The 10,897-nt window shown below is 52.5% G+C and overlaps 1 protein-coding gene across 1 annotated transcript in view; it reads left to right on the top strand.

Moving 5' to 3' along the window:
- Positions 1 to 204: 204 nt before the first annotated feature.
- The window catches only part of LOC104465509 (regulatory-associated protein of mTOR), a gene marked incomplete at both ends in the record, with an annotated part of 31,494 nt that continues 20,801 nt past the window's right edge, over positions 205 to 10,897 (top strand). The window contains 7 exons of the mRNA XM_010078580.1: positions 205 to 279; positions 833 to 898; positions 1,534 to 1,725; positions 2,883 to 3,023; positions 5,003 to 5,120; positions 6,497 to 6,637; positions 7,090 to 7,248. Of these exons, the coding sequence (XP_010076882.1) occupies positions 205 to 279; positions 833 to 898; positions 1,534 to 1,725; positions 2,883 to 3,023; positions 5,003 to 5,120; positions 6,497 to 6,637; positions 7,090 to 7,248 (892 nt within the window). The remainder of the gene's footprint in view (positions 280 to 832; positions 899 to 1,533; positions 1,726 to 2,882; positions 3,024 to 5,002; positions 5,121 to 6,496; positions 6,638 to 7,089; positions 7,249 to 10,897) is intronic.

Raw genomic sequence — 10,897 nt, 5'->3', positions numbered from 1 at the left:
GGGTTCCCGGCGTCAGACCCGCTCTGCCCTGCCGGCAGGGTGCTTGCTTGCAGCCCCCATGGAGGGCTTGCGCTTTCTCTTGCTTCCCAAATGAAAACAAGATTGGAAAAAATTACTAAGAGGTGAAATATTTGTGCATCATGGGAGGAAATAATATTTCCATGTTCTGATGCTCATTGTGTTTTTCTTTGTCTCGTTTTCCAGTCCTGCCAAGCTGACCTTGTGAAGGACAACGGGCACAAGTATTTCCTTTCCGTTTTGGCAGATCCTTATATGCCAGTAAGGACCAGTCATCTTTACTCAGACTCTTCTAGCGTTTGCTTGGCTTCAGGCTTCTCTGGCGCTGTTCTGATGCGGTCGCTGCATCGTGGGGGTCGGTGAGCAGGGGAGGCAACGCTGCTCCTGCCCGGCTGCGTGATCCAGGCAAACCAACAGGAATTTGCAAACTTGTTTGAGGCTGCATAAGCCCAGATTACTCAGTGGTGACGATGGGAGCCGGGGGCTCCTGGGGGCTGGGGGCAGAGGCAGCCTGATGGCACTGCAGCATTCCCGATTCCCTCGGCAGAAGTTTTCCGTGGTTTCCCGTGCTTGTGTGCCGCCCCCGGAGCAGGGCACGGAGGCAGGTTGGGAGGATGGGATGGGATCGGATCGGCAGGCTGATGTAGGTAGTGACAGGGCTGCGTGACAAGGAGATTCCAGCTTTCCTGCCCCTCTCTTGTTCTTTCATGTGATACAAGCCGCACTGGGAATACTCTCGTGTTTCCGAAAGCGTGGGATAGGGCTGTTCTCTGGCCCGGTTGCTGGATAACAATTAGTTGTTTGTTGTTTTCAGGCTGAACACAGGACCATGACGGCTTTTATCCTGGCTGTGATTGTCAACAACTACAACACCGGACAGGTGAGTCCCAGCATCCTTCTTCCTTCCGCTCCCTCCTGCTCTTCTCTGCACCGTGCCCTCGCTTTGGTCACAGCGTCCTGGCTTAAAGCACAGCCCTGGGCTAGGAGCTGAAACAAAGATTGCTTTGCGTTGTTGTCGGGTGGATTAACAGAGAAATGGAGCTGGAGGTGTGACAAACACAAGATGGACCTGGCACCTGGACACGGAGGTTAAGGACGTGAGTCAGTGGCCAGCCGCCCCTCGGGCAGCGCTCTGCTGGCGATTAGAGAAGCGGCGCCTGGCTGCTGTCAAGGGGAGGCTGGGTGGCTGTGATAAAGGTCTTGGGAAGGGTACAGGGAATGAGCCATAAACCTTGGGGCTCTGACAGGTGCGAGGAATATTTCTGATGAGGAGAAAACAGGCTTTATGCATTACAGGAAGCATTTCTGATGCTGAGCTATTTAACTAGCTAGAACAGCGTGTAGCTGACCTTCCCTTCACGCTGCTTCCGAACGGTATTTTGTAACAAGATCAGTACGTCATCACCAAACAATTATTTTCTCTTGATTTCCTGTCTGTTTCAGAAATAATCTTCTTTTTTGATGACGAGGTGGGAAGCTGTCATCCGAAATAAATGGCATTGATTTGTGTTTTAGGAAGCTTGCCTTCAAGGAAACCTGATTGCTATTTGCCTGGAGCAGTTAAATGATCCCCATCCCCTCCTGCGTCAGTGGGTGGCCATTTGTCTGGGACGGATTTGGCAGAACTTTGACTCGGCCAGGTGGTGCGGTGTGAGGGACAGCGCTCACGAAAAGCTCTACAGTCTCCTCTCGGATCCGATCCCGGAGGTAAAAATCCAACTTTTAAAGGAAACGCCAGTTGAATTGTCAGGTTTTGGCAGAGGGCTACGGAAACACGTAGAAAAGCCTGTCCTTCAGGAGCTTTGGGATTGTGTCGAATCGTCCAAGCCCTGGAAGAGAATTATCCAACAAAATGTGGGGGAGTTCATACAGCCCGAAAGTCCTGGAGTCTTGGCCCTGGCGTTGGGAAACACCGTGTTCTCTGCTTTCTTGTGTGTCAGAAGCTTGTTGGAAATGTGGTCCCACAACACAGTGTGTTGCAAAAAGCCCTGTAGTCTTTCTGCCGAGGACGAAAACAGTTCTCCTCCTGGTACGTGTGAAAAAACATCTTCAACCGAATGTGTTTTACCTTTGTGACAAACGCTCCGAGAGCGGAGCGGTGGCGGTGCAGAGCCTGGCTGTGATTGACAGAGCCTGCCAGACCCCACGGAAATCCCATCGCCCGTGGGAGAAGTGAGCCTGGAGACAAACACCAGCGCTGACGTGCCGTGATTAAAGATGAGATTCCCCTTTTCGTTCAGTCTTTCTGCCCTGCATCTCCCCCTCCTCCCTCTGTCCTCGCAGCCGCCCACCCCTCTCGGAGCGCCCGGAGCGAGCGCTCTGCGCTGGGGACACATCCTGCCGTCGCTGAGTGCGCCCTATCCCCCCCGAGCGCAGGGCAAGCTGTAAGATTATTGAGCCGTCTGATCCCTCTGCTCTTTGTGTGAGCTGGCAAAATTTACCCTGATTTGAGCTGCTGCCTTTTCCCCTGTGCTTTTTTTTTCCACCATCCTCTGCCTTGCTGCGAGCCCTTATCTGAGGCTGCAGTCCAGCACCTTACTGGAGAGATTCAGGTCCCAGCAGCAGCTCCCCGTGTACCTTATTCCTGTTAATTTATATTCCAGGCAACGTCAGCTGGAAAAACCACCTGTGGGGAGGTCACCGAGTATTCTGGGAAATTAAATGTATTCCTGCATGTGTGAATACAGCCAGCAAAGCCCTGAGTTTTGTTTTGGATTTACTCTCCATAGGCTTCTGTTTAGCCCTCGCTATTTACCCGGTCCAGCTGTCCAGAGGTGCCATGCGTGGGGATGAGAAATCCCACTGGCAAACCCCGGGCTGGAAACACGAGGAAAATAATAATAATGAATGTTTGTGTCTGGCAGGTTCGCTGTGCTGCAGTCTTTGCACTGGGAACATTCGTGGGCAACTCGGCTGAACGGACCGACCACTCCACCACCATCGATCACAACGTGGCCATGATGCTGGCGCAGCTCATCAACGACGGCAGCCCCATGGTCAGGAAGGTAGGGAGGGACCCGCGCTGGCGAGCTCTGCGCTGTGCCTCCTCCGAGCGTCCCTTATTTCACAGACTTTCAATGAGTTGGACTCGTTTGGAATTATTTATTATTAAAAGACCTCACGATGAAATTTGGACTCATTTGGAATAAATAAATAATTCAATAATCAATAATCAATAATAATTCAATAAATAATTCCAAATGAGTCCAAATTTCATCGTGAGGTCTTTTAACTTCGGTTCCCGCAGAGAAGCACCGCGCAGGCGTGACGATGCCGGTGGAAGCGGCAGGGTCGCCCCGGGCGGTGGCCGACGGCTCGGCACGGGGCTGCTCAGGGTGCTCACAGGCAGCAGTGCTCTGGGATGCTGTGTCATCCCCTTCCCCTTTTGCAGTGCATGTATCGCAGCATTTCATTTACTCTGCAGCGTTAGGAGCCTGCTGACAGGGATGATCCAAGGAAGGTGGCGTGTCCTTGTGTCCAGGTCTTGACAAGATTGTTGTTCGGATCAAAATGTTTCTGCTGTTTAGCACTGGACCTCTGATTTGGCTCGTGTGTTCGCTAAGAAAATGTCCGAAATAGGAGTAACAATCTCAGGATTTTGTGGGAATTTTTATATCCTGGGTTTTTTTAGTTTTAAAAGAGAATGCAAAGACAGGGATAAGGAGGAGAGCCGTCACACTGACGTCTTCTTCAGGTGCCCCAAACCCTGAGAATTCTTGCTGGGCTGCTCTTCTACTAACGCTCCTCTGTTGATGACTGTTTTCCCTGCAAAATTTTCTGTGACAAGATCTCAGGTTTTAGATGAAGTAGCGATGTGTTGCTGGAAACACGGAGTGTGTAGCAGTCCGAGGGGAGGAAGAGGAGAGGGAGGAAGAGTGTGTGGGGAGATATCAGAGCTCCCTTCGGTGGAAAGATCTCGCTGCTTTTGGAACCCAGAAGGCCAGGTGACAGACTGTTTCAAACTAATTCTTCAGGCTTTGGAGAATTACAGTGTCTGACGCACCGCTGTACATCAATGGTACATTAGATAGTTCTTGATGCTCTGGGTTGTTCTTGGTGGGTGTGCTTGGGTGTCCGAATGCTTGGGTCGGCTTGGCTGGAACACCAACACCCTGGCAGTTGTCACCAGCGCTGTGAGGATTCCTTGTTGCTGTCTGGTCCCAGCATTTAATCAGTTTAATTCAAGAGAGAACCACACGTCACACTGTGTGCTCTTTGAGGTTCATAAATCTCTCTTTCGGAGATCAGTCCCCCGAGCAGAGACCAGCAGCCAGAGCCAGCTCTCCCCTCTCCCGTGTGCTGTTTCCAGATGCCTCGCAGCGGTACCCCACCGGGGTCTGAACCTCACCTTCTCTGCCCCCCCACCCCGGTAACTGGGGTTCTGAGCCTGCGGCTGTGAGTACGGACACGGTGATCCCGCCGACGGGCAGCACCCATCCTGCGTGAGCTGCGGGTCAGGACGGGGCTCTGGGGCTCAGCAGAGGGTTCAGACACCAGGCTCGTCGTGGCAGAGCTGAGCCATGTCCCCAGGGGCCTCGTGTCCGATTCTCTTTCCTTCAGCTCGGAGCAGACGCAGGACAGGCTGCAGGGCGAGAGCACAGGAGAGGGTCCGGCTGTGCCCCGGGGGGCTGAGGGCAGCGATCCTCGGCACGGCTCCTTGCTGCCCGGCAGGAAACACGCTCCCCGTGCGCGGGACTGCTGCCTGCACGGGGCAGAGGGAGCTGGGCGCCTGGTTCGGTGCTTCGTGATGCTGCATCAGTTTGGCAATATTGGGCAGAACCAGAGAGTGGGACCCTGCTCAGGTTTAAAAGGCTTGTGAAGGATTAGGTTTGAAACACTCTGCTCTGGCTTTCTTCATCCCTGTGAAGCGAAGGGGAAATGTATCAGTCTGGATGGCCACCCCAAATGTCAGCAATAACGGCCACGTTGTTTGTGTTTCTGAGCTGCCTGCCGATGAAACCTGTCTCTTCTGCCTTTTCCCTAGGAGCTGGTGGTGGCTCTAAGTCACCTGGTGGTTCAGTACGAGAGCAACTTCTGCACCGTCGCCTTGCAGTTCATGGAAGAAGAGAAGAATTACCCTCTCCCTTCTCCAGCGGCCACAGGTAGGTGTTTCGTGTTTGTGTGGGCAGAAGCCTGAACACGCTCGGGAACTTTGACGTGAGGCGTTTGCCCAACATGGTGAGATTTCTGCAGGTGGTGATTTATCAAGCAGCACAGTTGCTACAAAGGTGAGGGACACAGTGGGTAGCTCTGATGCCTGTTTAGCACTGTAATACCTTGTGCTGGAGAAATGCATCCTCTGCCGAGCCTCCACCTACAACACAGCGATAGCTCACCAGCACCCTGTCAAATCCAAAGGGATCCCCTTCAGATCAAGACTGAAGTATATTTGTCAAGGCAGTACACAAGCTGGACAGATTTTTTTTCCCGCATCCAATTACACCTGAAGCTTCAGTGTCGCGCTGACCTGATGAGAATCCTCACGGCGGAACGAGGAGCCACCCGTGCTCTGCGCTGCTGTAAAGCACCAGGCGAGAGGCGGTGAAGAACTCGGTGCTCTGTGCCTGTGGTCCCTTCCCTTTCGTTGGGTCTGTTGCTTTATGGGAGGAATGAAAAGCCATCGTGAAGTTGTTGCTAACCTTACATTTTCTGTAGTTATTAAGTACATTGGAAATCTTGAAGGATAATGGGACTGCTGCAACAGAGACAAGAGCACGTGCTGGCTCTGCAATGGGCAGTTTAATCTCCCTGGTGCCTGAATAAATCATGCTGGAAAATAAGCTTCTCCGCATTTGTCCTTTTTGCTGCAGGAAATAAACATTGCCAGCAGTTTGTATAGTGCTTTTCCTTATCCAAAGGAATCCTGAGGTATTTGTGAGTAGGATGCACTGGCAGCATCGGCCCCACCGCCACAGGGCAGCCACCTCTGCGGTGACATGGAATAGCTGCTCTGAAGCCATGGTGCTGTGTGTGTGTGTTCAGGAGTGAAAATGAGACCGTTTGGGAAATTATAGCTATCAAAGTCATGGGTGAAATACAAGTTGAAACCAGGCTTGAAATTTGGTCAGGAAACCAGAATTTTCATGACTGTTTATAATGAGAAAATTTACTGGATTTGTAATGAGCAGAAGCAGATGGAAGCCTGTAAATGCTGCCTACTGAGCGGTGTCCTAGCACAGCGCCTGGGCAGTGGCCCAGCACCGACCTGGAGAGAAGAGCCATTGTGCCTCTCTGGGCAGTCTGCAGGGCTGGCAGGGCTCGGCTCACCTGGGGCTGTTGGGTGGAACAAAATCACAGCACAGCAGGCACAGGGTCCACGGGGATCCTTCGTTATACCCCGTTCTGTTTAGCCTAAGGGGAGGCAGATAAACTCTGTTCACGTTGGGAGTATTTTAGTTACTATGTGTTTGCTGGGAAATAACCGAAAGGTTAGGATTGCTTTGGTTACGTCTATAATTGATAAATTCTGCATCCGCAGAGGGCGGGAGTTTGACACCGGTGCGAGATGGTCCGTGTACGCCGAGGCTGCGGTCCGTCAGCTCTTACGGGAACATCCGAGCGGTGACCACAGCCAGGAACCTGAACAAGTCCCTGCAGAACCTCAGCCTGAATGAAGAAGGTAAGACAGATTTCAAAAGTCTTTCATTTTTCTTTGCCTCTTCCTTCCTCGCTTCCCCTGGAAGCTAGGAAATACCACGTGCAAGACAAAACGAGCTGAAGCTGACGTTTTAGCCCAGATTATCCAGCTGCCAGCTCCAAGGGCTTAGATGAGAAGCCCCTTCATAATTAGTTCCAATTTTCTGGTGGTTAGTATTGACTTTTCTGAGTGTTTGGGGACTAAAAAGGTGCTTTCCCATTTCCTAACATACATGGATTATTTTTAACTGAATCATTTCTGACCCCTTGATGCTTACTCTGTATTTAAATATTCAGTGTTTAAAAAGGGATGTTGTGGATTTGCCTACACCTTCCCCGAGTGTTGTGGGATTTAGAACAGGGCTGTTATGCCTGGGTAAAAATTGTTCTCTCACCAGTTCTTGTTTCAGCATCTGCCTCTTTTCCTTTTGGCAGCTGGAACCTCTGTTGCTTTTTCTCCTGGGAACCTCAGCACCAGCAGCAGCGCCAGCAGCACCTTGGGCAGCCCTGAGAACGAAGAGTATATCCTCTCGTTTGAGACTATCGACAAGATGAGACGAGTCAGCTCTTACTCTTCTCTGAATTCACTAATAGGTGAGTAAGGACTCTCCTCCCCTGCCTTTGACATCGCTTTTCTTCACGCACTCACGCTAGCTTTTGTGGAAGGTTTGGATCTTGGCTCCTGCTTGATCTTAACCCAGCAGGATTTCTCGTAATGCTGGAAATGCTGCTCTAGTGTTTGGTTAGGCTGTGGGCAGAGCAGAGTCCCTCCTGCGCTGGTGGAGGGACTGGAAAAGAGTTTCACTGGCTGGAGACTGAGAGCGAGGACTCCCCATCCCCCGGGCAGCGCAGCCGGGCACCCTGGCTCTGGCTGCTTCCCCGGGTGGTTTTTCACGTGGCTTCCCTTTCCGTGCGGCACCGCCGCTTTGTCGTGTCGCTCACCCAGGGAACCTTACCCAGCTCTCCTCCTGTGCAGGTTACGTGTGCATTGTTAAAATAAGGCACAAAAAAGCACAACTCCCAGGCTGCGTCTTAAAAGCAAAAGGACTGAGTATTGCACAGAAATCTGCTTTTGTGCAGAAAGTTCCACTTGACACTGCTGCCTCCAGTTCCCTCTGCATGATTTCCTCCCGGGGCAGCAGCTGTAGCACCAGTGCCAGCACTGAACCTTCACCACCGCTCCGCAGTCCCTTTCCCAGCGTCTGCCTCTCTGGGTAACGTGCAGAGCTCTGCAGAGTGAAGTGCAGTGGCACAGAAGGAAAGGAAATCCTAACTGTGTTTGTGCAGTGCGCGGCTGGTTTGCAGGTAATGGATTATTTGCATTTCTTTTCTAGAACAAACCTGGAACGTTTGTGCTAAGCTAGTTCAATGTGGTTGCTTTTCAAGTAGCTTCCTCGGTCGTGTCTGACTGCTGCAGTAGCAGAGCTTGAAACCGGCCGGGGTTCGAAGAGCCTGAACCCTTTGGGGATGGTGGCACAGCCGACATGCAGAAGGACCTGGCTTTGGAATGGCCTCCTGCGGGGAGCCCCGCGGAGAAATGCCGGGGGATCTCTCTGCGTTCTCTTTGAGATCGGCAAACGTGCCCGTATTTTTCTAGCCTGCAAAACCCAGTGAACAGAGCGCGATGGAACTCGGAGAGGAGCCCACCTGGGCCATGGACGGGTCTTCTGAAGAAGCTTTTTGCTCTGCTCTGTATTTTCTGGAAGGAGTGATGGTGATTTGGCTCTCCCGAGCTGAAACACTCTGGGATTGTCGTTTATGAGCCCCAGTGGCAGTTTAAAACCATGTCTTTGTTAGAAACCTGAGAAATTCATTTGCTTTTGGTCGTAGGTAATGGAATTGGATCTGCTAAAGCATGACAGGAGTGTTAGGAACTTTCTCTCCATTGCAAGCTGGAACTTGAGTTTTCCTCCTTTCCGCTGGTGCAGGCTGGTGGCTGCTTGATGGCTTGTGCGTGTCTCACGAGAGCTCTACAGCACCGTTGGGAAAGAATCCAGAGATGAGCTGGAGATGAGCGAGGGAGACCCAGGAAAACAAAAAGAGCAGTTCTCCAGAGCTCCCTCATTCCTATTCTTTTTTTTTCTGGAAACGGCAGAGCTTATAGAAGTGTTTAAAATTCATAACTCACACAGAATCCCATTACCTTCGGCAGTTGCCTGCTCACAGCCAGGCTTTCTTCATTGCTGCTAGAGAATCACCGGCTTCCAGCCTGCTCCCTCCTGCTCCCCAAGGAAAGAGTTTTCAACATGCCACCGGCTCCAGCCCCCGCGCTGCAGCCAGCCCGGGCTCACCTTAACCCCTTGCTTTGAAGTTTTAGTGCGCAGTAAAAGAATTGCTGTCCTGCTGGCAGGAGGGGGGTAGCTCCGAGAGGAGTCCGGCTGGGCGGCAGGCTTGTCTCGGCTGAAGGGACGCTTTGCTCTGTTCTCCGTTGTGGGAGCAGTGATGGGGGTTAGGCTCTGCAGCAGGGACTCTGCCAAGTCGTGGAGACAGGCAGAGCGGTGAGAAGGGTGCTTTGGGCACAGGGGTAGAATCAAACCAAAGCAGGAGTCTAGTCGGTAATGGTAAAAGTGGAAATTTTCAGCCGCAGTTTAATTCCGAGTTCCACACTCCGCATTCCCTGGGTTGGCTCGCGGACATTCGGGGCTCTCTTCCCCTCGTGCGATGTTCGGAACACGGGGCTGGAGGGATTGTTCTGATCGGTCCATCCGCCTCGCTGACACCGCAGCATCGTACGATGTACTTCTTCCCATAACCTTGAGGAAAACCTCTCCGTTCCTTCTGGTGCCGTTGCAGAAGCCGCTTCCCAGCTGCCTGCAGACCAAGTGTCCCCGTGCTGTCCCCCACAGTGGAACCTGTGCCTTTGTTCTCTGGCGGACTGTCCCCTGCCCAGACAGTCCTGTCCCCAGAAGGGACGGTTATTTCTGGGCCGCGATTTCTAGCTGGCAAGAGGCAGTTTTTGGTTCGACAACAAAGACATCGGCTGGGGTGGAAGCTGAGCCTTGCTGCCTTTTCCGTACAACTAGTCATTAATCTTGATGTCCTGGAAATTTTTAGTTTAGTTTTAGTTCAGTTTTGGGATAGGAAAAGGGAAGGTATTCAGATGGGGTTTACCTTGAGGCTGATTATTCGTATCCAAAATGCATAATTGAAGTCTTTGTCCTGCAGAGAGCATCCCTGGAAAGATTACATTAAGGAGTGATCAAAGGAGGAGGGAAATACATCTTGGAGCGATGAAATGCAGCAAGAGAGGCTGGGGGCAGAAAACTATTTGCCGTGTCACAGGATCCTCGAAGCAACACTTAGAGCGGGAGGCTGCAGCAGCGAGGATGAGGAGAGCAAGAGATGTTGGTGGAGAGTTGCAGCAAAGGAGAGAGTGGGTGTTGGGACGGGTAGAGCCTCCTTCTCTGTCAGTGGGGAATATATTTAAATGCACGGTCATAATGGGGAGTAACTGGTCAACCAGCAAGATTCATAAATAGTAATTTGCATAGTAGTGAAATCCAGGGATCTGGGTGGTTTTTGGCAATGGCAGTTGACGTGGAGGTTTCCTGTTAGCCTGTGCGGTGGAAGCGAGCCGGAGAGGCTGGCGCGGTGGCCGGGGACAGCACCGATGGCTCATCAGGCAGAGAGCGGTTGGTGTGGCATTGCCGAGGCAACGGGGAGCCAGGATGGGGAGAGGAGCGCCGGTGTGTGATAGCTGGGACCAGAGCAACATCTTTGGCTTTTTTGGGTTTATTTTCCCTCCCCCTGCTGTGCCATTAGTTTGCCCTGGCCCTGTTCATGCCTTCCGTGGAAAAGACAAGGAGACGTGGCATGGGCTGGTGGTGGTGGGCTGCTCTGACGGTGGCTGTGGCAGCCCCGCTCCAGGGGAGGTACCTGCTCTGAGGGAACACACTTGTTCCTAATGAGCTGCTTCTGGTTTCTGCTGAGACACGGAAAGCTCGTGCTTTGCCGTCGGAGTCGCCGTCGGGGGCTGGAGCGTGCCGGAGCCCCTCTGGCCCCGTCGGGCTGTGCAGGAGCCGTCCGGGGAACAGGCTGCTCTCCGCGTGGGTTGGAGCAGAGTTCAGAGAGCGATGGGGATTTCAGATCTTCTCCATCCCAGCAGCTCTCCCAGGACCTCACGGGAAGAGGAGAGATTGTGGGACGCGTTGGGAAGCGGGTGGGATTAGCGCTGCTGGGAAGCAGATACCCGAGTGCCCGGGCGCCGTTCAGTCTGAAATCTCTCAGCTGTGTGTCCCATCGC

Source organism: Pterocles gutturalis, unplaced genomic scaffold (assembly GCF_000699245.1).
Source record: "Pterocles gutturalis isolate BGI_N339 unplaced genomic scaffold, ASM69924v1 scaffold7473, whole genome shotgun sequence".
In the NCBI taxonomy this organism is placed as follows: Eukaryota; Metazoa; Chordata; class Aves; order Pterocliformes; family Pteroclidae; genus Pterocles; species Pterocles gutturalis.
This window is presented reverse-complemented; position numbering and strand designations above follow the sequence as displayed.